The sequence below is a fragment of the Marmota flaviventris genome, chromosome 10 (assembly GCF_047511675.1).
Source record: "Marmota flaviventris isolate mMarFla1 chromosome 10, mMarFla1.hap1, whole genome shotgun sequence".
NCBI classification, from domain to species: domain Eukaryota; kingdom Metazoa; phylum Chordata; class Mammalia; order Rodentia; family Sciuridae; genus Marmota; species Marmota flaviventris.
The window spans coordinates 8,560,667-8,586,437 of NC_092507.1; the positions used below are offsets into that span (position 1 = coordinate 8,560,667).

The 25,771-nt window shown below is 57.4% G+C and overlaps 1 protein-coding gene across 2 annotated transcripts in view; it reads right to left on the reverse strand.

Annotated features, from left to right (window-relative positions):
* The window catches only part of Dhrs3 (dehydrogenase/reductase 3), a 32,807-nt gene extending 7,259 nt beyond the window's left edge, over positions 1 to 25,548 (reverse strand). Inside the window, exons 1-4 of one of the 2 annotated variants that reach the window (XM_027947540.3) lie at positions 24,522 to 25,548; positions 24,206 to 24,442; positions 1,019 to 1,162; positions 315 to 434 (exon numbers count right to left, since the gene is read on the reverse strand). In XM_027947540.3, coding sequence (XP_027803341.1) covers positions 315 to 434; positions 1,019 to 1,162; positions 24,206 to 24,400 — 459 coding nt within the window. In that variant the 5' untranslated portion in view covers positions 24,401 to 24,442; positions 24,522 to 25,548. The remainder of the gene's footprint in view (positions 1 to 314; positions 435 to 1,018; positions 1,163 to 24,205; positions 24,443 to 24,521) is intronic. The other variant, XM_027947541.3, reaches the window with a different exon arrangement.
* Between the last annotated feature and the right edge of the window lie 223 nt (positions 25,549 to 25,771).

Below are 25,771 nucleotides of genomic sequence, written 5' to 3' on the forward strand. Positions count from 1 at the left end.
GGTCGGTGTGAAGCAACCGCTGTTTCCACCAGCCCTCCTGCCCTGGCCCGGGGACACCTGCCCACCCGGGACCACGCTACTCCAGCGGCCCAGCCCTCCTGCAGGGGAAGGGGCTAGAGGCACCCTGCTGCGGGACACTGAGGTCACAGATCAGAAAGTCTAGTGGCTTCTGGGGCTGGACATTCCTCTTGGTCCCACTTTGTCCTTGGATATCCTGCTGGCCCAAGTCCTGGTCCTGGTGAGCCTATTGCCACCCCAGCTGGCCAGGCTCCCTGTCATGCCCAGGGCTGGCTCTCGGCCAGGACAGCTCTTACCCAGAACTGGCCCAAGGTGTTGATGTGCTGGGACTTGAGGAGGGCGTCATCGTCGCTGTCCATCAAGCTCTTCCCGTGGACCACAGCGGCGTTGTTGACCAGAATGGTGATGTCACCCACCTGCGGGTGGAAGGGGACACAGGGCTGTGAGGGCACAGACCAGACCCCCTCCCACATGCGTGCAGCCTTGGGAAGCCACACCACCTCTCTGGCATCAGTCTTGCTGAGAAGATGGCATTAGCGCCAGACCAGCTGGGTGCTGAGGGTTAGAAATGACTTATGGCACGCACCCTTCCTGGGACCCATCACATCTATAATAAATGAAGTTATTGGTACGTAAAGAGAGTTACCATTGCCACATGCCAGACACCCAACAGGGTGGTTTTTTCCTCTCTTGGAGTAAACTGATACACTAGATGACTGAAGGCAGGAGAAGGATTTTCCCAGGAGGCAGTGGGGCATTGGGCTCTCAGAGTCTTGGAGAGAAACCCACAGGTTTAAATTTCCAAGGGGACCACAGGTGACTATAGCTATTGTGCAATCATCCCCAATCCCTGCCTGTGCAACTTGGACCAACTCCTCAGGAAAGTCCCCTAAAGTGCCCTGGACAAAGCCACTCTGCCAGGCCATGCAAGCACATCCCCTTTTCCTGGCATTACCCTGCGTTCAGCTGCTCTGAGGACAGGCCCTCCCAAGCCACTGACCTTCTCCCGGACAGCTTTGGCCGTCTGGTATACCTCCTCCCGGTTGCCCACGTCACAGATGAAGTAGTGGCACTCTGTGCCCATCTGCCGGATCTCCTCCGTCGTCTCCTTCAGACATTTCTCAGTCCGGCCCCATAGAACAATCTAGAAGAAGAGAATAAGGTGGTCATGGAACAAGCAATTATTACCATCAGAAGTCCAGTGAAATAACTTGTCTTTAAATTTCCCTCCCTGACTTCACCCCAAAATAAAGTATACAAAGCAAATTAACAATATGAATTTTTAAAAGGGAAATTAGCCTATTCTTAAGTGAACCAGTAGTTCCCGAGCTTATTTATTTATTTGGTACTGGGGATTGAACTTAGGGGGACTCGACCACTGAGCCACATTCCCAGCCCTCTTTTGTATTTTATTTAGAGACAGGGTCTCACTGAGTTGCTCAGCACCTTGCTTTTGCTGAGGCTGGATTTGAACTCGAAATCCTCCTGCCTCAGCCTCCCAAGCCTGGGATTACAGGCGTGTGTCACCGGGCCTGGCTCTGAGCCCATTTATGACCAATTGATGGATTACTTATCTTTCTAATATACTCCTTCTAGCAGTATGCCTCCTGCCAGCCCAGTGCTGATTATCTCAGAAGCAAGAGCACAGTTTTTCTATTCAATATTTCAGAATGTTCTTCCAAATCAGCTTCTCACCAGTTAGTCTAGGGCTAGGATGGATGGGGAGGCTTGGCCTCAGGGCTGCAGAGGCTGAGGGGGCCTGCCACCCTGCTGCGGTCATACTCGGAGGGGAGGGCGGGAGAGGGGCAGCCAGGTTCCAGTTGAGATGAACTGCTGCCTCACCTGGCAGGTAATGAGCCGCTCACCTCACCAGGAGTCCGCCCCGCAGGACTGAACAGCGGGTAGTTCAAGGGTTGGGGCAAGTTTATGAATGGCTGGCCCATAAGGGCTCAGAGGAGAAGCTTGGCTTGTTCTCACCCTCGACCTGAGGTAGGGTAGCACATCTTTCCCCATGAGAGCCCAGGGTTAGAGGACGGGGAGACTAACTGCCCTAACTAAGAGTCAACTCTGTTGGCACAGAGGGCGGGAGGCCCGGGACCCACAAGCTCAGGATAGAACCAGGAAAAGCAAGAGCAGGAAGCTGCTTCTAGGGAATCAGTCCGATGGGTTCCTATTTTCTTTCCTTTTTTAAAATTATCAGTGAACTTCTTTACACAAAAATAAAACCCAGTATGGAAAACCCGATGTGTGAAACCAAGAGAAACAAGTGGTGTGTCCAACTCATAATATTTTCTTACTCTAAAGACGACTAAGGAGAACAAAATGGCTTATGTGGGAAGACAAGCCTTCCAAACCGGGGCTTATAGATGGTGGCTCCAGTCACAATGGACCAGAACCCGACCCATCTCTCTTTTATATTGTTGCCGGTTGTAGTGGAGAGCCGAGTGGACAGAGCGGCAAATGACCACAGTTTATTAACTGCCTATCTTAAAACCTCAGAACTTTCATTTAGAAAGAGAATGAGCCAGGTGGGGCGAGCGGGGGCTGGCACACTCGAGGATTCTGGTGCATTGATTTTTTTTTTTAAATTAGAATTTTTTAAACTTTTAAAGTATTTTTAAAAAGGAAATAATAGTGTTCTCTCAACCTCTAAAACAGCTCTGGGAAAGAGTTTGAAAGCCCCACTCAGTCCAACCACTTTATTTCTTTTAATTGAAGTCCTGAAATACAGAAACGGTTTTACAAGGGAGAAGCCCGTTGGCTGTCTCCAGGACCCCAGAAGTCCATCAAGGGCAAAGAGGCTGCAATTAGAGAGACTCCAAGGGACACTTTACTAAAAACAGCCTTGGAATGTGTTCCTCCAGGAGAGGCTGGGAGGTTTAGACCATGGAGAAGAAAAAGACAAACATTTGTTCTAAGGATGTGATTTGGCATCGACATCCTTCACCCCACCAGACCCCCGCATCCCTGTCTTCCAGGGTTCCTTCCATCCTCCCTCATCACCCACCTACCACCCATTAGCTCATCCATCCACCCATCCATCTATCCACCCATCCATCGATCCACTTATCCGTGCATCTGTCCATCCATCCATCCACCCACCCAGTTCTGAGTATATCAGCCTGGGATGAAGACAACCCTTGGCTTCCTTCCTCCTGCTCCATTGTCTCTGTCTCCCATGGGTGATGGGACCACTGGGCTTACACAGATCCCTAAGGTATGGCTGAGGCAGAAAGGTACCTCTGGGGACCCTAAGAATTTCTGGGCAAGTCAACAGAAGGAAAGCTTAGAGCTGGGGAGCTTGCTGGAAGGTACAGGGGTCTAGATGCCTACAAAGACAAGTGATGACCTCGGGGTATCTGAAGCAGTGGCCCAGATGGGTGCCTGTCACTCTGGAACCCTTTCAGCACAAACAGGTGTGCACGGGTTCCCATCAGAAGGTCCCTGAGGGCTCCACCCCAGAAGCATGAACCTGGGCAGGGTGAGGAGGGCAGGGGTCTGTGGTCTGGAAACCGGGGAGCCCAGCACTGTCCACCTGGGGAGGAGACAGGGCAGGGGCAAGGGACGGAATGAAGGTCGTGCCCTGCTGTCTTTCAATGGCAGGCAAGGACAACAGTCGGGCCCCTGAGGCTTGGTGGCTCCCTCTGAGGGGCTGCTGAGACACAGGTTGGCCCCATGGGCCGGGAGCCCCGAAGAACTCAGTGCTGTCTTACTCATTTTATGTCCCTGCGTCCAGGTTGGCATGTGCTGTCTGCTGAATGAACTAATGAAAGTTAAGTGCCAAAGGTGGGACCACCTCCCAGGCCGAGAGACCATGCATCCTCCTCCGCGGAGCCATCAGGGTCCCCGCAATCTTCAGCACAGGGGTCTGAGCGAGGGAGGACAGGGGTTTCCCTCCCCAGAACAGCCACCGCGGAGCTGGGCTGCCTGGGGAGGGCGGCTAGTGCGAGCCTCGCCATGTTCCCGCGCAAGCCTCCCATGTGCTCGGTGCTGTGCGTCGGGGCATGCGCAGCCTTGCGCCGGGTTGCCCAGGTCCTCTGGTGGACGCGCAAGGTCCTGGGGTGGGCGGACACTGTTAGTCTGTTTGTCTTAGGGGCCAGCTGCGCCTCCGTGGACGGGTGGTGTCACCTGGACTGGGTGCTAGGGAGAGCCCAGGGGAGGGCAATGAGACCCCTCCCGGGTGGAGCTTCTCCGGCTCCTCTGGTCCCTGCCTGGACCCCTCTGGGGTTCTGTCACCAGAAGCCGGCAGCTATACCTGCAGGCCTGCCCAGGTGCCCTGCCAGAGACCCCTGGGGGTGACCCGACCGCGGATAGCACAAGCGTCCCTCCTAGTGCCAGGACAGGGTGGCCGGGCGGAGGCGGGTGGGAGGGGCCGCGAGGGGCGGGCTCCCGGTGCGGGAAGCCGGTTGGTTGGCCTCCGTTAATGAACTCGCAGGACGAGCGGCGGGTCAAGGTCAGCGCCGGGTTTACTCATCAACAGGGATTATAGAATCCGGGCTCTGGAGGCTCGGCACCTCGGCCTCCCTTCCCCGGGCAGAGGGCGAGCTTCGGGCCCCCTGCTCCTCCTGGGCTGGAGCGCAGCTCGGGAGAGGCCAGGCTGCCCTCTCCCTGCGAGGCTGCCTTCTCTGCTGGCCCAGCGCGGCCCTCGGGGCTCCATCCAGAGTTGTCATTGCCCACTTTTCACAGTACTGAGGTCACCCGCCTCAAGTCACACTCTGCGCGGTGGGGACAGGAATCGAACCAGAACCTTCCCCCCCCCCCCCCCCGCAGATGCGCCAAGCCCCAGCAGGGCAGGAGTCTGAGTTTTAAAGATTCTGCTCCCAAATCCCAGGTGTCCAGCACTCAGCCTTCACTCCCACCCGGAAGGTCCTTCTCATGCCATGTCACTCAGTGTCCATCACAACCACCCTGTGCACCCACCTGCCAGGACCACAGAGAGCCCAGGGTGGGATGGAATGGGCATGGAACCCAGTTCTGGGACCCAACAAAGAATTGTTCCTGCCGCAGGGAGACCCTGTTCCAGTGGGCAAGGCAGAAGGAACAGGAAACCCTGGGCCACGAACGAGGGCAAGTGGGATAGAGAAGAAAAAAGGGAACCTCATTTAAATTGGGCATTTAGGACACAGCCATAATATATCCATCTCAGAGAGGCTGAGCATCTTGTCTGAGACCACACAGACAAATGAGTGACAGGGCTGGGATGTTAACTGAGGTTTTGTCAGGCAGCCGGACAGCAGCTCCATTCACTCTCCTGGTGGGAGAAAACTCATCTCCTTTCTCTAAAGGGACTCAGCGCACAGGGCTGGCACCCACTAGCATGCAGTACATTCTCTGCTGGGATTTCCCACAAGGAGAAAAGGCTGAGAAAATCATAGCACCAGCCCTCGGTGACCCTCTCCTCTCGCTGGTCAAAGGATGAGTGTCTCACGGCATGGAAGGATGCTCAGGGACTTAATGATCAGAAAAGGGGCCAAGCATTAGGCACCTGGGATAACCTCAGCCCCCAAAACTACCAGGCGAAGGGGCTGCGTAGAGGAGCCTCAGGGCGGAAGACTGGCTGCACGTGCTTCTTTATGTTTGTCTGTATAAGAGAGAAAGCCTCTAAAGAACTCAGTTATTTATGCTCTTAACAATGGAAGGTGTAGTAAAGCTTCCCATAGATCTTTTCCAAAATAGTTATGCACACACAGGTAACTCAGCGCTGTGGGGTCAACCCCTACTTGTCCCTCAGTCCCCTACCAGTGTCTCCCGTCCACTGTGAGGTAACTGTTTGCAATTCTCTTCCTGTTTTTTTTTTCTTCCTGTTTTAAATGCCAAGTCTACTCGTGGACTCCTATTCATCCTGCAGAACCCTGCCTAAATATCCCTCAGTTCCAGAACCTCCCTGGCTGCTCCTTCTGTTCCCCCTACAACACCACCACACAGTGTCTAACATCTTTTAAGCGCTGGCCCTGGGCCAGGCACTGTGCCGAGGACACGGATTGGTTTCTACATTAACCCTCACTACCCTGTGGGTGGGTATCCCCCCTCTTTTTTTAAGGTGAGCCTCAGACAGATGAAGTGACCTGCCCAGAGTCCTGCAGTTCCTAAAGCAGAACTCCTGGTTCTCACTGCAGAGGCGAGCCCTGCTGGTGTCCACTAAGCCCAGATGTGGGGGCGCTGGCCCATTGCTGAACACCCCTGCCTTGCTGACAGCTTGCAGGTTCTCGGGGGACTACACTGACACAGCCGCAGCACCCAGGGTGGGCCAGATGGAGGAGGTGTTCAGCTGACGTCCCGGGGGCCTTGGCCCCAGGGGCCTCTAGAAGAACCGGCTGACTGGAGGACACCAAGTGCGCTTTTCTACCCAGCTCAGCCTTCCTCTCCCAGGGGGCTCATACCAACGCCTGGACTTGGCCTTCATTCCTGGAACTCCGCTCTGGAGCACCCTCCACCATGACATGAGCTGGGTGGTCTCGGGTGACCCCCAGGAAGAACATCTGTTTATAATTGGCAGCCCCAGAAAGGTCCAGGTCCCTGGGCCGGTCATGGGCAGGCAGCTCAGGTCCCACGGCCCCTGTGTTCTGAACCTGGAGCGGTGCTCTTGGCTTCAACGAAGGAATGAAAATACCCGCCAGAGGCCTCAAGGCACGGTGGCCTGGGCGGCCACAGATTGGAGGGCGTATGTCTCCTCCCCTCCCAGGACCTCCCAGCCACCCTGTGGCCTGGGGAGAATGGGAAAGCCGCTAGCCCTGGCAGAGCCTGCAGGGGAGGATCTTAAACGCCACAGATGCATTTATGGCCTGGGTTAGCTCTGGTCTCCCCCCTTCCACACCCTGTCCAGTTCCAAAGAGAAAGCCCCCATGTCCTGAGCACAGTGACCTAGAACCTGGCTCCAGAGCCAGCGAGCCTCGGTTCAATTCTCTGATCTGTCACTTAGGAGGTACGCGAACTCAGGTGGGGGGGGGGGGTTAAGGAAGCAGGGTCAGGAGGATTGCAGGGGGCCCAGTGAACGCCAGCTGGTGTCACTTTCACACAGGGACAAAAGAATCTCTGCCCAGAAGATTCTTCTGCTCTCCAAACTGGTCACTGGGGCGATGGCTGCCCAAAGTCCCCCACTGGGGCTCCCTGTCTTGCCCTCCTTAGACACAGCCTGGGATGAGTGGCGGAAGCAAGAATCCCAGCCATCCCTCCCTCCCTCCCTCCCTCCCCGTCCTCCCGCCTGACTTAGAAGACTTCCTTGGTTCACAGCCACAGCCTGGGCAGGTGGGGACCAGCCTGTCGAAACCGACCACCTGCAGAGTGAGCTCTGGTGTCACTGGTGGGATTTCTTGGGGAGGAAGGACTCTCAAGCTGGGCTCTGGTGGAGCCTGGGGTTTCAGTGAGGATCCTGGGGATTGCCGGAGGTAGGGGGCTTGGCCGATGTCCTCCCGGGCCTCCCTCCCCTCCTGCCCATCATCCAGAACAATGACACTTTAATTAGGTGTACCTGTCATTACTACAAAAACTATGGTAATACTACTAATCAGAGTTTGAAGCCAGACTCCCGATTCCTGCTGTCGCACCGCACTCTTCCCTTGGGATGAACCCCTACCTCTCACCCCTGGCCAGGTCTGGCCTGTCACGTGGGCACATCCAACAGGCCTGATGGCTCTTCTGCTTCCGCGAGCCCACCCACCAAGGACCGACAGTGGCTGGGCACTGCCTCCGGACCTCTTCTTTCCAGACTTTCGAACCCCGCCTGCCCTTTCGGCCACAAGCCCTCTTTCCAAAGTCTGCGTGCCCCAGTGTGGCCCTCTTGGGGAAGGACGGGCAGTGGAGTCCACTACGTTCTGTGAGTCTACCAATCATCAAGGCAGTGTCCAGGGAAAGTCACTGAACACAGAGCCCCCAGCCGGGGTCTCCTGGGCAAGCACCACCTAACGACTTTGGTTTCCGGGGCGGAGGGATCTCCTCTGCGCCAGGGGACCTTGCTGACAATAACGGCAGCAGCTACGACTCCTGTGCAGCCTCGGTTCATGACGGGGTCCCACTGCTCACCCCAGGAGGCCAGAGGCCACAAAGACACCGGGCCTCTCTGTTGGGGATTGGGCTAGATGCTCCGGGACCCTCTGATCCTGCATGTGGGGTTGCTGGGCAGAGGGCTCCACCAAGCCCTGTGAGCCTGCTGCTCGCTGGCTCCGGTCCCCCCTTTCGGCCTGTGGAGAACGTTTTGGTGGCTGCTGGCTCAGCTAGGGGAGAGGTCTGTTAGGAAGCTCCTCAAATTAGATCAGCTGGCGGTGTCGCCGTCCCACAGGTCCTGACGCAACCCAGAGCTGGGCGGCCTTCAGCCAGCAGATGTCCAGCCTGGAACCGGCCCCATCGAGAGGCACAGAGATGACCACCAGCGCTGGCATGGCGTGGTGCTGGCTGACCCTCAGGCCCCGCTGGGCACCGCTGCCGTCTTGTCCCCTGTCAGCTCAGGACAGCCGGGGGTACCCCCGTTTCTACACAAGGAAACTGAGGCACAGAGGACGACACTCCGTACTCCAAGCTCCTAGAGCTTGAAGTCCAACCTATGCTGCGTGATTCCCTTGGCCATGATGTCACTGGAGCAAAGGGACAGCTCTGTGTTCATTATACAGTGTCACAGAGCACACATGTGTGCCCAGGGCTTGCCCTGCTGCAGGATCCCGGGGCCCCTCGGGACCAAGGCAGGAGGACATGAGGTTGGAGCTGCTGTCCTGGTCAGCACTGGCCAGGGCTGGTGGCTGGCTGTGCATGTGTCCTTGGTCTCCACGTGAGCAGGGGGGCCTGCCGGGGCTCGCGTTTCTAAGGCTCAGTGTGCCTACTTGGGTACTTGAGATGCAGACCTCACGAGTGACCAGGGGCTGGTATGGGAGGGTGATGTGTGTCCCCAAAAAGTTAAGTCTTAGGTTCCAGACCCTGGGTGACCCTATTTGGAAAAAAAGGTCTGTGCGAATACAAGAGTGAAGGCTCTGGAGGTGAGTGTGCCCTGGCCTAGGGTGGGCCTGAAGGCCACTGACTGGTGACCTCATAAGAAATGGAAGCATCACAGACAGGGGAGGAAGGCCAGGGACAGAGACTGGAGGGAAGCAGCCACAAGCCAAGGAACTATGGAAGCCACCAGGAGCTGGCAGGGCCCTTGGAGAGAGTGTGGCCCTGCCAGCACCTTGACTTGGGACTTTGGGCCTCTGAATGAAGTTAAGTCACCTGGCTTGGGGTCGCCTCTGTGGCAGCTACTGGAAATGAATACAGGTGGGTCCTGCAGTCCTCATTCGGTGGACGAGGAACCACCAAGCTGAGGATCAACGGCTCCACCCGCTGCTCCGGGTGTGGGGTCCCGGCTCTTTCTGCCCCTGAGGCCCTTCTCCACTGTCCCCACCACATCACTCTCTCCTTGCACCCAATCCATCAGTGACCCCGTCAGTCCAGCCTCTGAGCTACAACTCCAGCCCCAGCACTTTGATTTCTACTTGAGTGTGAAGGGCAGCCCTTGGCTAGGGTTGTAAAATCCTCCCCTGCTGCAGTGGAGCCTGGGATGAGGGTGGGAGCCAGGGCGGTGGTGGGGGCCAGTCGGGTGCTGGGCACCCTCAGGTGATGGAGGAAGAGGGGCCCAAGGTGGGGCCCGCGCAGAACCAGCACGAGGCTGCCACCCTGGAGCCCCAGCCTCCTCTCCAGCGAGGGTGGGCTTTGGCAAGTCCCAGTGTCTAGGAAGAAAAGGGGCGTGGCTTAAGTCCCCAGGTCCCTTAGCTTTCAGAACACCTGGGGAAGCCCAAGGAGCGGGAGGAGGGCGGTGAGCCGGAGGCAGTCCAGGTGGCCAGGGCCACTCCCCAGGAAGAGGGCGCCAGATGGGCCTCGGCTGCCTACCCCGCTGCCGGGGGAACACACCGTCCAATAACAAGGGGGCGATGGGGAGCCGGCCAGCGGGGCTCACAGGACGCAGGGGGTGGGGGGTGCCAGGAGGGCTCTGGCAGGAGGCTGCGGTCGGTCTTTTCGAAAGCGGGTCCAGGGGTGGGGCGGTGGCCCGGGAGGGGCGTGGCGTGGCGTCCGGGGGCGTGGCGCGGGGTCCGGGAGGGGCGTGGCGCGGGGGTCTGGGGCGGGGCCTGGGCCTCTGCCCAGTAGGCGGACCCGGCAGCCGGTGGGAAGCGGTGGGAGGTCGAGGAGGCGGGGCGGGGTCGCGGGCGCAGATGCGGAGGGAGTGGGAGCGGTGGGTGAATGGAAGTGTCGGGCTGGGGTCCTGGATGCAGAGTTGGGGGACGGGGTGGGGACGAGTAGCGGGCTCAGGGTCCTGGGTGCAGATGGGAGGGATGGGGTGAGGGGTGAATGGGGGTTCAGATTGGGGTCCTGGGTGCAGATGGAGAGGGAGCGAGGTGGGGGGCGAAAAAGGGGCGCGGGATTGCGCGGGGGGGGGCAGAGATTGGGAGGAGCCAGGGGTAGGAAAGGGGTCCCCCTCCAGCCACCCCGACCGCCGGCTCTTCCTTCCTCCGCCACCAGACCGGCGGTAAACAAACGCCGTGATGTCATGGGCGCCGCTGACCTGCGGCTGAACCCGGAGCTGCAAATGGGATGCGAGGTGCCAGCAGCCTCCGGGCCGCTCGGCCTGAGCCACACACGCGCCTCCGCGCCGGCGAGGTTATCCCAGCTGCACACATGGACAGGATGCTGCCACCAGACGTTGCAACACGCAGCCAGTCTGCTGGCCGCCGCGTGAACCGTCCGCCGCCCTCCTCCACCGCCCCCAGGCACCCGCCCAGCTGGAGGGCCTCCCTCCTCCGGAGCATCCCGGGGGCTGGCAGCTTCCACCCCTCGGCGGTCAGCCTCCCCGCTGGGGACCCCGTGCCCCGCCTCCCCAAGGGGCCTACAAACCAAGGGCTGGGCCTCTGGGGTCAGCTTTTGGTGGCTGCTTAGGGGTTTCCTGGGAAGCTCAAGCCCTTTGGAGATTGGGGGCCTAATGCGCTTCAGGTATAAAGAGATGCCAAAGTGTCCCGATGGCCGCGCATTGCCCTTCTCAGGCGAGCCAGTTTATGCCGGGGAACTCGGAGCCGGCCCTGGACTGCATTCCCTTGGCAGCGCTACGGGCCTGGGCTGTCCCGTGGAGTGGAAAGCAGCCTGGTTGGGGCCTCAAGGAATCTGCTCTGGAGTTGATCTGCTGTGTGACTTCTGGATGAGTCACTTGGCGTCTCTGGGCTCCACCATCTCCAACTGGCCTCCCTGTGCTGGTGCGGGGAAGGTCAAAAGTGCAAGAGGATGCTCACTGCGCAGCAAGAGGGGTCAGAGGCTCAGGTGCTGGGGCCCGGGGCAGGGACAACTTGGAGCAGCTCCCAGAGGCCAAGGCAGCCTCTCTGCTCACTCCAGCCCCCAGACTCCTTCTCTTACTGAGGGAAGTTGGGGCTTTACAGCCTGAGGGGGTGAATACTCCCCAGGACCCAAGGAATCCTTCAAGTGACCCCGGATCTTTAGCAAGCATCCCTGGAGTCCAGCGAGGGACAGTTGCACCCTAGAGCCAGTCCCCTCCTACAGCAGATTCTAGTTCCCCTTTCTGGGAGCGATGTTTAAATCCCTGTCCCCTCTCCTGCAACCACCCCACTCAGCACCCACCCACCCACCCACCCCACTATAGTCCCTCTGGTCTCTCTCTGAAATGCTAACAGGAGGCAGCTCTCCTGAATTCCAGACCCCGGGCAATCAGATGCCCAAAGAGAATGAAACCATTTGCCGTCTTAGGAATGGAGGTAAGGCCCTGGAGGGGAACCTGGGAGGAGTGAGGTGGGCACCCCATGAGGTAGGGCACCCACTAGGACCCGTCACATGACGTGTGGGGCTCCTCGTTCCAAAAACCATGAAGAATGGATGGGATGGTGACAGTGGAGTGTCATACCTAGTGCAGTCCCCCAACTGGAAGCCAGCCCCGGCTCTCACGGAGGGCGGTCAGTAGCAACTCACCACAGGACCTCTTGCCAGGCATGAGCCCCCCGACCCAGCCACACTGGCCACGGCTACTCCAGGACGCAAGATAAACAACGCATCCGTGGTGGACAGCTGAGGGGCAGCGAGCGAGAAGTGGCTGGGGACGTGGCTCAGCGGTGGAACCCTGCCTCACACAGGGGGACACTGGGTGGCAGCCTCAGCCCCACATAAAAATAAACAGATACAATGTATTTTTAAAAAGAAAGTTAAGTCAAGGTTTAAGAAAAATCAAAGTCGCCGGCACACCTTGCTTCTAAAGCTCCCAAGTCCCATGTCTCACCTTCATTTTGACTCCAAACATTCGGGGCAAGACCTCAGTGGACCACTCCTGAGGCCGCTCCCTTGGTCTCCGCATGCCCCTGCTGTGACAGTCCCTGGGTTTGGTTGGGGTCTGCCCCAGACCTGGCTGGGCCCTTCCTGTGCCTGCCCAGCTGTCTTCCATTTCTAAACTCAGAACACCTGAACTGCGAAGCTGACCTGGGCCCAGGCTCTGGAAAGCTAAGTGCTCTGCCGGAGGACAGTCAGCCTGCGGCCGCGCAACCCCCCTGTGGCCCGGCACCTCTGGAGCTGCTAGCTGCGGTGCTGTATTGGAAAAGGAAACCCGAGTGACTTTTAACGGGAGTGACTCAGCCAGCACGGCCTTCACACCCCAACATGAAACGCCGGGGTCACGGAGCTGGTGTGCCCAGAGCACACCAGGGCAGGCAGGTCCCACAAAGATCTTGAGCTAATGAGGCGTAATTTATGGACCAGCCTCCAAGGACAAGCCTTGAGTTTCCTGCAAGCTGGGCCCAGGTAAGTAGCCCATAGGCTACTAATTAGGCATCAGTTTAATCTCCGTGAGGACAAAGGTCAACTGCATGGAGTTGATCCTGCTTGGGGTCACACTGTCAGGCTGGAGACCTGGACCTGGAGGTCTTGGGGACTCAGAGGAAGTGGACATTGTGGCAGGAAATGGCTGGGATGGATGCTGGCAGTAAGCCTGTGGGCGCTGCTCAGCGACCAGGCGAGGCAGGGCTTCTCCGCGCCAGCCCTGGAGTGTACTCCAGACCATTCCAGCCTCCAGGGTCAGAGAGTTCCCTTGGAAGGGCAGGGTCCCCTGGCCCTCCACTCACCGGGTCCAGCCAGGCATCCCGGAGAAACCTCCAACAGCTCCCTAAGGTACTCACCATCAAGCCCACTCCACCCGCCAACACCCAGCTCGAGCGGTCTGCCCTCCCGCCCTCCGCTTCTCCCCAGCTCTGTAGAGGATGGGACCTGGATCCTTGTCTGGTCCTTGTGACCTAGGACTGTGCCCTGATATCTCAAGTCTAGCCTGGGAGAGCTCTCTGGGCTGAGCTGTCTTCTCTCCTGTGGAGGCGCTGCCCACTCAGCGGGGGGCCGAGTAACACCCCCTCTTTCCATTTTCTTCTCCAAGGCTGAGCCCTCCCTGGGGTCATTCTGCATCACCGGCCCCTCCTCAGCGGGAACTGTGACATCGTCCATCCCCTGGCCCTCTGTGTGGCCCCTTTGTGGTCAGCAGGTGTCAGGGCAGACGCAACCAACATTTTCCCATCAACAATCTCAGGAAACCACCTTAAGACCTCTGGGAGTCAGGACTGGCCCTGCCACTTTGTAGACAAGAAAACAAAGCCCCCCCCCCCCCCAAGACGTCCCGCCCTGCTTTCCAGACCTGTGAATATGTGTCTCAAAGGGGCCCAGAGCTATCATGAGGGGCACCGCACATGGACAGGGGGCGGGGGAGGTGACTAAGGAAGAAGGCCTATGATGCGACCTTCCTGAACCTAAAGATGGAGGCAGAGGCATGGCCAGGGGCTGCAGGTGGCCTCTAGAAGCTGCAAAGGACAAGAGATGTCCCCAAAGCCTCCGGAAGGAGCACAGCCCTGGTTTTCAGCCCAGTGAGACCAGGTAGACTTCTGACCTCCGGAACTCCAAGGGGGTAAGTGGGTGTGGTGTGAAGCCACTGGCTCAGGGTCTTTTGCTAGAGCAACAAAGAAAGCCCATTCAAGGGACTCTCCAGGCCAGAGCCAAGGTCTCTCCATGATGTGGCCTCTCCCGCTCCCGGGCTGACCTGTCAGCATCACTTGGAACAAACACAGGAGCAGGGACAGAAGTTCCCAGGATTAGACAAGGAGTGAAGGGGAGGGGGATGGGACTGGGGGGGAGTGGAATGAGCGGACAGCACTTCCTGTGTTCATACAGGAACCCACAACCTGCGTGACCCACTTCACGCACACCCATAAGGACCGGAGTTACCCTCCCTGTCTGTGTAACATGCTGACTGCCGTGTGTCTAAGAGAACAGCAGCAACAAGCCACCTGCCTTCCAGAAATGCCCCGGGCACTCGAGGAAAGCGCAGGAGAGGGGTTGGGTTGCCCGTCAGACTCGATCCCAGTCTCACCATCGTGGCCCGATCTCCTACTGGGAACTCCAGATATGCCATCTCATTAATCCTCACTGGGAAATGAAGAAACTGAGGCTCAGAGAAGTCCAGGAACTTGGAGCCCTGCGGCCAATGAACAGAAGGGCCGGCGTGTGGACGCTGGAGGGCCTGACCCCTGAGCTCGAAGCCCATCCACCACGCCACGCTGGCCCCTTGGAAAGAAAAATGTCCCCAAGACCAGGGTGCTGGGCCTGCCAGCCGAGCAGGCGAGAACCCTCAGCCCACACGGCACCTGAAAGGCCCCTGCCCTCTTGTACAGGGAAGTGGCTCCGCCAGTCCATCTGTGTGGGGTGTGGAGCCAGGGAACACTGGGTGTGTCTGGCAGGACCCCTGCCACATGAAGGTCACTCACACTGCCCCAGTGCTGGGTGCTGACCGCCTCTGGGCTTGTGAGAGGGGTCCCTGTGGGCAGGGCTGAGCGAGCACCAGGGGACCTGCAGACCCCCCACCAGAAGGCCCTGGCCTCAGCTCTGCTGTGGCTGCAGGGGAGGGGCAGCTGGCCTCTCACAGAAATGTCCCTTGGAACTGTGACCTGGCCAAGGACCTTTCCCTACTTTTGTACCCCAGTGGCCTTAAATCTTCTAGGAAAGTTCCCAAAGGGAGTCTGTTGATGACCTGCTGGGCCACTTTGGGGCTGCACGTTTTATCTCTGAACTACACACCTCCTGGAGACAGAATGGTTTCAGCTCAACCCTGAGAGTCCATTCCATCCCCATGGTTTGGGGTCAGCAAGTGACCTGATAAGGTCTGTGGGGCTGGATGGACAGGGCCGCTGTACAGGCAGGCCGGTCTCCGGCACTTTCTGCTTGGGATGATTGAAAGCTGGCTGCGGTCCTTCCACAAGGAGGGACACTGGGCACCTGCACCTGGTTCCCATGTTCCTTGTCACAGCATCCGATTTCCCCAGCAGAAGGCCACATCCCACTCTTAAAACTCCACAGCATGACTGGGGACCGTCCACCTCTAGCTCAGAGATGGGCCTGTGACCATGGCCACTGATGAATAGAATAACACCATCTCTGGTGACTGGCTGAGGCTCACCCACTCTCTGCCCCTTCCAGAGCCGCCGTGCAGAGGACACCTGTCTGTCCACGTGACTGGGGGTGGGGGAACTTAGGAGTCTGCCTAGAGGTGGGGGACGCGGCAGAGGGGCTGAGTCTACAGGACCTCTGGTTCAAGAGTCCATGGGCCAATCTGAAGAACGCCCCAGACCTGCCGGTGCGGGGGCAGGGGCTGGGCGAGTGACCCAGCCAGACTCCCTGGCTGCTGAGGCCATATCTGCACAGACTTGCTAGGAGTTATCGGTGCCATCTCTTCAGCCTCAACTGGTCACTTCTGAGCTGACTTTAAGTTACCAATCCTCAGAGTCTTAACCAGAAGACAGTAACGGTGCCTGCCTTGGAAGATTACGCCTAGAAGGGTCCCTGGCATATAGTAGATGCTCAGTAAACACGAGCTCTACCAGCTCTGATGGGTTGGACATGCATTCATTCAAGCAAGAAGCATTTATTAAGTGCCTACTGTGAACCAGACACAGTGCTAGGTGCTGACCATACCTGGTGGGTGAGAGGAACATGGCCCCTGCCCCCTTCTGTCTTATAATCTTTTGGAGAAATGACAAACCATGGTGGGTTGCCATGGTAACCCATAACTTTGGCCTCACCACAGCCCTGGCCAGTTGAGCTACTTGGACACAGAGATGGAGGTGACTAATGCGCTGTGTAGGGGAAGCTGGGTGGTGAGGGGTTGGCAGCCAGCAACCCAGTGAAGGCCCAGCCTCCACCCCGCCTCTCCAGCCCCGGCTCCTGGGCCATAGGACCAGTTCCTGTCAATAAGCAAAGTGCTCACGGTCACCAGTCATGGCAACAGGGTTTGAGGGCCCAAATGGGAGGAAAGAGGCTGGGCTCCAGCCTCCCACAGACTTCCAGAAGGGGCCAAAGGCTAAGATCCCCCGAGGGCTTCTGTGGGCGGAATCCTCTCCTTGCTGGGTGATCCCAGGATCAGGGTGAGACAGGCCAGTGGGTCCTTGGTCCTGGCAGAGATCTCTGCAAAAGGTGCAGAGCTGGGGCAGTGGAAGGGGGCACCAACACCCCCAGAGCTGCCACCGCCCCAACCAGGAGCTGACGTTTCTTGCAAATGCTCTTGCGATGAGCGAGGAGGCTTCTAGAAGTCATCTCCCTAAATGTTTCTGATGAGGGAGCCAAGGTCCTTGGGCGGTCACCTGCCCAAGGTCACACAGCTGGTCCCTGGGAAGGCTCCTAAGATCTATGGGGTTCGGAACTGTTTCCCAGGAGCACAGGCTGCCCTAGGCAATGCATGAGGGCTCTGGGTGGGTGACCCAGCCTTCAGGACACCTTGACCATTTGACACTGCTGTGGGGTCAGCCTTGGCTGTGGGGATGCTGGTCCAAGTCACACTCTCCCAGGGCTGGGTCTTCTCTTTAAAGCAATGTTGTCCCCACCCCACAAATGCACACAAAAACTTGACATGGATTCTAAGCTACGAAACAGGCAGGAACTCTGGCGTGGTGGCACAGGCCTGTGATCCCAGCGACCTGGGAGGCTGAGGCAGGGAGACCGCAGGTTCGAGGCCAGCCTCAGCAATTTAGCAGGACCTTGTTTCAAAATAAAATTCAAAAGGACCAGGGGTGTGGCTCTGGGTTTAATCCCCAGTACCCCACCTCCCCGCCCCCCTCAAAAAAAGCCAGAAGTGAAGCTGAGGTAGTTAAGTGGACGTAGGGCCCTCAGATTCCACCCGCTCCACCTCCCTCCTGCAGGCCCCAGGATGCTCTGGAATCCAGAGTGAAAACTTGGTCTTGGACCCTCAGTGGGTGTTGAGGATGGTCTGGGGCCTGCTGGAGCTCGGGTGTTGGCAGAAGTGGGTCTCATGGGCAGGTGACAATGACGACACACACCTCCCTAGAAAGATGATTCAGTGTGGACAAAATGACCATGTCCTTCATCGATCGACTGCTTTTCTAGTTCCTTCTCTCTGAAAGGCCTCTGAAAAAGGGGGCTCAAGGTCACACTTCTCAAAACAGTGCTTAGACCCAATGGCCTTTGTCAGGCTGACCACTGTTGGCCTTCAGCACTAAGTCACAAATCTCTACTGTCCACTCTGAGCTCGGCCCTGGCTTCTGAGTCCCAGGACACCAGAGCCTGCACTGGCGCGTGGCCTGTTCTGGGCCTGTGTCTCTGCCCGGCGCAGGACTTGGGTGGATTTGGACGGGATCTGGGCTGAGCCTGCTCAACCTGTGTCTAGGACAGGTGTGTGTGTGGGGGGCAGGACTCCTTAAAAGTACAAAAGTGTCACTGTCATTCTTCTGGGGTCAGAGTTCTTCAGATCCTTGAGGGGCTCTACAACCAGCAAAAGATTAGGACTTCCTGCTTCCCCCTCGGTGCCCACCTCCTTCAAGAAGTCAGGAAGCGACCTCTCCCTGTCTGTACATCAAAGCATTCAGGTCATTTCTGAGGGCTCCTGGTCACCTCGGGTTTGGTTGGAGGGCCCTCCCCTTGTCCCTCCACAGGGGTCCTGGCATCTTTAAGGTGATACACTAGTTGTCAAAAGAAAGAAATTCAACTGTGCTGCTCTCCTATCAGCTGACCCTTTAAAATAAACCCTGGTAGCTGCTGGTGACCTTAATCCTCTGGCCAGCATCCCATTCATTGTATGCAAATACTGCCGCTGGGCGCCCTGAGGAATATTTGTGTAAACACGGATTTAACTGCATCCCTGCCTGCGTCCTGTTGACTCAAGTACTGCTTATCAAACTTCTCTCCAGAGCCCTTTGTGTACCAGGCTCCAGGATTTAATAGTTTGTCTCTTGACCTCTCCATAACCCTGAAAGAGGCCGGCTGGGCCAGGCGGAGATTATCTGTCCCCATGGGGAAAGCTCTAGTTCTGAGGCCAGGAATCCTAGGTCCAGAGTTAGCCAAAGCTCGGCGCTAGAGGGGCCTGCTGCTCCTGCCTCTCAGAGAGGAGGCCAGCCCTGCCTGCCCAGGTCAGGAGGACCAAGCCATCCTGCAGAGCCCTGAGGCCTGCATGTCACCCCTCTCGTATATGTTGTGACAGCCACACATCGCCACAGCCATGTCCAGGATCATGATCATCACCAGCCACGCACACGACCACAGTTGTGTGGCCCACCCCAGCCTCAGGACACCAAAGAAGCCATCAGCACCTACTTTTGGGGGCTGCAGGGGTTCAAGTCAGGTGCAGGATGTGAGCGTGCCCGCCTGGCCCCCTTCCTCCCACCTGTCATTTCCAGCACCTTGGAAAACGCGGATCAAGGAGTGACAGACAGTGTGGGTGGACCTGGCAAGGTCAAGCGGAGAAGGGTCATCTTCCCTTCATTTTTTTAAGTTTTAGTTGGTTGACGTTGGTATCCATTCCTCCTTCTGCCCCCTACCTACTTCTGTCCTGGTTACTGTCACAGATGTCACTCTAGTGATGATGACTCATGGAATCTGAGGAGTGCAGGGGATTCGCGAGGTCATCTAGAACCTAAGAGCGGCCTCCAAAAGGCAGGATGACGGGCCTGTTGCAGGGCCAGATCTACATTGCTGAGTTCCCCTGCAGAACCTTCTGGAACAGGCCCCAGGCCTCCCCCATACTGGAAGGCAGCTGATGTCATCTCCCACCTCTGACGTAGTCAACTAAACTCCCATGGAGTTGCCACCCAGCTCAAGTGGTGGCTTCCAGTCCTCATCCTCCTGGGCCCGCTCCCCGGACACCTTTAATTGCCCAAGGACACTCTCAAAGTTCGAACGACACTGAGCGCAAAGGTCCAAAAGCTCTTTGATCAAACACAACTGAAATATGCGGTTTCACCCGCTGCACCACACAGTGGGTTTTATGGTACTTTCAGGGGAGTTAAGCTTTATTGCCACTAAAAGACCCCTCCCAAAGCAACGAGAGCTTTTAAACCTGGGGATGGGCATTACTCCAGGAGTGCCAAGGGCCACAGGGAGAGAACTCGGTTTACGTGGTTCCCTGCAGCATCTCCAAGGCCAAGTTTGCTGAATCAATGGATGAAGTGACATGTCACAAGCCCTCAGAGCTGGGTCACCCTGCAGTGGGTCGTCACTGATCACCCAACTTCCAATAAGAACAGACCAGGACCCTGCAGAGGGCAGAGCAACCCAGCAGACACCCCGCTCCAGGCCTGGGTGCCCACGGCTCGCAGGGCCACCTGCACCCCCACTCAGCGGCTTTGACCAGGAAGATTCTGGAGGAGCCCTCAACTCTTCTACAATCCCAGTGCGATAACAAGAGCACAGCCCTGAGCTCAAAGAAGGTGATGAAGCCACATTGTCATGAGGTTCCCGGGAGCCACAGAAACCCAGCTGCCCGGTCCGACCCCCCACCTGCTTCCTCACTCCCCAGACAGGCGCTCCTGTGAAGGCTGGGGTGACACTCCTGCGAAGGCTGGGGTGACGTCACTGCTCCACTCCGAACCCTGCACAGACTTCCAACTGCACTCAAAGTCAAAGCCAAAGCCAGTCCTGGTCTGCAGGACCCACAGCTCTGACCATCAGCCACCGGTTCTGCCCTTCCTGCCTCCCCCTCACCCCTTACCCCTGCTCCAGCCATGCTGGCTGCTTTGAGGTCCCCAATACCCGGCACCCGCCCTTCTCTGAGGCTTTGCTCCTTCCTCTGCCCGGAATGCCCCTTTCCTGGGACCTTTCCTCAAAGTCCCTGGCTCAGTGTGACCTTCTGGGCCTCCATTCTAGCCCATCTCTGACCCCCTTCCCGCATTTGCCTTCTCCTTGGCGTTGACCGCAAATGAATGTACTATTTATCTGGTTTATTACATCTGTGTCTCTTATCCCCGCAAGGCTCAAAACTGTGTAGTATTTGATGGTGGTGCTAACGCCTTCCTGGTTGTCCTGGGTAGAAGGGACCCCTCCTCATAAACATAGCTGAGGTCATTCTCCCAAAGTGGTGACTTCAAACAAATAAGATGGAAACGGAGCAGAGAGAGTAACCGTAAAGATAAATATGAGCGGGCTCGTATCTGAATCGTCAGAAGGGCCCTGTGCAGCCAGTGACAAATGCACTTAGTCTACGGGGGAAAAAAAAATAGAAGAACTTGAAGTCCAAACAGGAATCACAGAGAGCCGGGCGTAGTACACACACCTGTAATCCCAGCGACTGGAGAGGCTGAGGCAGGAGGATCTTGAGGTCAAAGCCAGCCCCAGCAACTTAGTGAGGCTCTGTCTAAAAGATAAAAAGAGCTGGGATGTGGCTCAGTGGTTAACTGTCCCTGGGTTCAATACCTGGTACAAAAAAAAAAAGAACAGGAAAAGAAAAAAAACAACCAGGAAACTCGAATACGCCGGCCAAGGAGTCAGGGCCCCCTCAATTTCATGGACACTCCAGGATGAAAACATTCTACAAGAATTGAAATAAATCACTGGCAGGCAGACAGCTACCTGGTGGCTGCTGAGAGGGCTTGGAAGTGGCTGTGGGTGTCCCACGGAGTGGGGGCACCGAGTCTTTTCCAGCCCAGAGCTGCTTCTTTTTCACTTAGTGGGATCTGATGACAGCAGGAAAGGCTGAGATAACCTGCCAGGAGGACAAACATCCTTCCCCAAGTCCCCTATTGTCAGTAAGCCGCCCGCCCGGTTTGTGGTAATTTGTTAGAGAGGCCACAGGAAGCCTGCACATGCGTGTGCGAGAACACACACACACACACACACACAGTCTTGGGCTTCTGTTGTAAGCCCTGTCTCCCCGCTTTGCTCATCTCTGCTGCACCCCCAGAGGCCCAGGGCTGGGCCAGACCCTGTGGACAGGCTTGGGAGTGGAGTCTCTTGGGGACTGTCAAGGGCATGACGGGCCTGGGCAGCCTCCAGGGCGAGGAGTGGGAAGGACAGGGGGGCTTGCAGAATGGGGGAACATTCCAAAGCTACCTGAAGGACGAGTTCCGAGCCAGGAACAGGGCTTCAGGCCACACACTGCGAGTGCAGATATGAGGGTTTTAACCCACCTCCCAAACACGCCCTGGAGTCCCCAGCCTGGCACTGGGCCCACACAGAGTGCCCCTCAGCCACAGGCCCAGGGCTCTCATCAGCCACCTGCCTGACACTGGACCAAAGGCTGGAAAAGCCACAGTAGCCACAGACAGTCCACAGCCCCTTCCATTCCTCCTCCCAGGAGTGCCTGCTAAAATCATGTCAAGTCAAAGACCCTGGGGACTGGTCAGGGACAGTGGGTGGGTCTGAGCTTTGTGAAAGCTTTGGTGAATTCCAGGAGGCCACAGAAAATTAAAAAGAAATGTAGCAGGAAGGACCTAGCAAGCGCCTTCCCCTTGGAGACCCTAATGGCCCAGTCTCCAACCTCTGGATAATCCTCTTGTGGGTGAGGATTGCTGTTTTCCGCTTAGGAACTTTCGAACTCTGAAACGTCTGTGTTCCTTTAAGAAAATCCTCTTTTGGATCAGCTTTGTAGCCTGGGACTCTCTACCACTCACAAATGTCGCCAGATCGCTTCACTCAAGGCCCTTATGGAAACTGGGTTGGCACCCCCCTCTTCCTGGACAGGTCAGCTGTTTGGAGGGACACTGATATGTCCCCTTTGGGGACCTCTCCCCTCCAGATTCACTCCCACCAGAACCCAGGCAGGGAGGGCTCTCAGGGGAAGCCACCTGCCCAACAGCAACGCAGGCCAAAGTGCCAGCCCTGCCCAGTGCTCCTGGGCGACCCTCAAGCTCACTATTCACACCTGTCCCCAGCCCACTCAGCTGTTTCTCTTGTAAATTCCCAACTCCCACAACACTTGGTCCTTTGTCCCCAAGGCCATCAAACCTCGAAACACTCCTGGCCCTGGGGATTGTCCCAAAGTCCACTCACTGGCCCCAGATGCACTCTGGCAAGAAGCCGGAATTCCAAATTGCCCACCATGACAGCAAGCGGAAGGCTCATTAGAAAGCAGCCCCAGTAATGGGTCAGATCATTATGAGCTGCAGGGAGCCCTCGTGATCATCCTGCCAGGTCCATGACTGACCCTAGTATGAATGGCACTGGGAAGTTGCAGGGCCCTGTGGGTCCGGTTTGGGTGAGCCTGCTACCAATTTAAGACACATTTGCAATTGGCCCCAGGCTTATTTCCTGGAAGAGGGTGTCCCTTTCCAAGGCAGGTGGGGCCGAGGCTTCCAGTGCAGGAACTGGCGGGCCCCACCTGCACGTTATACCCCCTCCCATGCCATGGCCTTCCTTCATGTAGGATTGTTTATAGTCAGTCAAGTTTTTTCAGGTCGACTAAGAACTCCCCAAGCCTACTGCAGTCAGTTACAAGCCTCAGGACTTGGGCCAGCTGGAAGATTCAGAAGCCTCTGTGGGTTGCAGACAGCTAAGGAATGACAATCACATACAATTGTCCCAAACAATCCCCTCCCCAGTCTGCCCTCCCATGGATCCCCCTTCGGCCAAGGGCTCAGGCAGGAGCCCTGCCCTGGGGCATCCAGGGAAGGAAGTAAAACTGCTGAGAGCAACCCTTCCTTCCTCTTACTCGCACGTCCAAGGGTTAAAAACACTTCCGAACTCTCCTTCCAACGGCAAGGTCAAGCAGCTGTCCAAGCCACCCAAGGAGAAGAGGGAGTCGTGGACAGCTGGCCCCCCACTAGCTTGGTGGTGACAGGCCCTGCCAGCCTGGCTAAGGAAGAGTTAATCGGCAATCAGCTTTGGCTGATAGTTCAGACTCCGAAGTTCAGTCCCAGTCCGAGCCACCCCGGAGGGATTGTAAATCTCAGGGCAGTATTTAACAAAACAAAAGCAACCTGGAATTACATGCAGGTTTGGTTTTCTACAGTACATATTTACTTAATCCCCAAGGTATGTGGCTCCGTGTCAGATCAGCTGGCTTTGCTGGCCCTCTCGCCCCCTGGTTCACAACAGTTTAAGTTTCAAACTAATTCCCTGTTTTCGCTCTTCCTCTTCACAGGGCTGGCTGGAGACGGCCTGGCCTGCCGGCCTCAAATCCCTCTCTCGATTGCTCTTGTCACTGGGTGAGTCAGCCCAGCTGAGTTGGGACTGGGGTGACAGCGGCTCACCCTCCCCACTTCTGCAGCACCAGGTCTCCAAAAACGGAAACGGGAGGTGCTGGGACCCCCAAAATATTAAAGGCAGTGCCCAGCGAGCAGGACCCTCCCCTCGGTGCCACCTCCCCAAGGCTGTGTTGGGGGAGGGGACAGGGTCGAAGGTGAGAACAAGGGCTCTTTATCAGCTGCTGGTTACCCCCTCCTCCTCTGTCCTAATTTCCACCTGGGCCTTCTAGTGCCTGTGCTGCCAAGACCCTCTCCTTCCTTTTCAAGCCCAAACCAAATACCCCCTCTCCAGTGTCATTAGAGCTGCAGTCCAGTCCGCCAGGTTGGGGCTGGGAAGGGGGTTGCCAAGGAAAACACCGAGCCAACTAGCAGGCGGCTCCCCGCTCTACCAGGGAGCGCGCACACCCTGAACTCAGCGGGTGGTGGCACTAGGGGGGAAGGCAAAGGGGGGTCACAACACGTGGAGAATGGGTGGGTCTCCTAAGTTTCGGGATGGGGGCAAACAGCCAGCCACCGATCCCCCAGGAGCCGAAGAGCTCGGGACCTGCCAAAATAGACAGTCTGGTGCCGGGAAATCCACAAGGTGAAACCGAGGAGCTCAGCGCTTGCGTGTGGCGCAGGGGAGTGGGGTGGCCAGAGACACTCAGCTCCCGGGCGAGGGATCGGGCGGCCGCAGCAGGTGGGGGCACCCCGCGCCAAGGGCCGCTGGCCCTCAGCGCCCACTCCCGGGAGTCGCGGTGCCCACGTACCTTTCTGACGCCGCGCTCTGCAAACTCGCGAGCCAGCTGGCGCCCAATGCCTCTCCCGCCGCCGGTGATGAGGACGTTCTCCCGCGACAGGTCCCGCAGCTTGGCGGGCAGCACCAGTCCGACGGCTGCTTTCGCCACTAGATAGATCATCTGCAGAGGGAACACCACCAAGGCGCCCAGCCATTTCCACACCATCCTCCGCGCCGCGGAGCCGGGCAGGGGGCGAAACTCCCCGGACTGAACAAAACAGGAATTAAAAAAGAAAACACCCCAAAACAATAATAAATAAACCGAATACAAAAGAGAGGCGTCCCACCTGGTCACTCTTGAAATGACCTTTCCACAAATGCAAAGCACCGGCTGAGAAAAGTTGGTGGTGGGGGGGACTTAAAAAAAAAAAAAAGGATGAATCCTCGGGAGGAGAAAAAGCGTCTTATAAGGTTGGGACCGTGGAGGGGTGGAGGGGAAGCCGGAGGTGGGAAGTTCTAACAAGAAGTTTCTTGCCCTAGCAGCCGTGCCGGCTGGGGAATTCTCAGGTAATGTTTACAGACTGACAGAGGAGTTTAGGCAGGGAAAGAAAAAAAAAAAAAAAAAAAAAGGCACCAACCACCCGCGCGCACCCTGCCACAGTCCCGCGGTTTCAAAGTGCAAGATTAAAAAAAAAAAAAAGCCGTTTCCAAATTGTAGCGCGCCCCCTTCTCCAGGAAAAAAAAAAGTGGGGGAAAAGTGCTTGGAGCTCCCAATTTCAGCCTGCGAAAGTCTCCCGACTCATTGCTATTCTTGGGCTCAGGAAATTGCTTAAACGCGATCTGATTGCCAGCAACGTGCAGGAGAAGTGGGGGGTCCGGGTGTCAGTTTCTTTACGTGCAGGGCTCGCCCTCGCGCGCGCTCGCTCGCTCTCTCCGGCTCCCTCCCTCTCTTCCAGCAGAGGCTGGGAGTTGCCGCTCAATCCGGTTCCCTCTCTCTTCCTTTTAGATTTATTGCCTTCTTTTTGTCCTTTCCAACTTGGAGAGGGCCCGGGCGTGGAGCGCGCGTGGATCGGATGAGTGGATCGTCTGCGCGGCGTTATTCATTCGCTCCTGGGGCAGCTGCGGCGCGGAGCAAGAGGGCGGCCCTCCCCACCCCCCATTTTTTTTAATACCCCATTAAGTCTGATTGACAGTTAAAGTTGTTCCGAGGCTTCACTACCGTTCCTCTGAGTGGCTGCAGCGACCTCCCCTCCCCCTGCGCCGTCGCGGGGCGCGCGCCTGGGCGCGCACACGGGCTCGCAGCGACTCGCTCACTCCTGGGACCGGCTCCTGTCTCTGCAAGCCGGGACTTGCCGCCGGTGTCCCTGAGGGCTCGCAGCTGGAACTCAAACACGCTGGAACCGACTCCAGCGAGCCGGCTCCTCCCAGAGACATTCTTCTTGGCCCGGGCCAGGTGACCACCCCAGCGTGCGGGGCAGGCTCCGGGGAGCTCGCGCATGCCTCGATCCAACCAGGTCGCCTAGAGTTTATTTTAGGTCACTTGGTCATCCCCTGCCTCCAGGTACAACCAGGAAGCCACGCCCCATCTTTGCCCAGA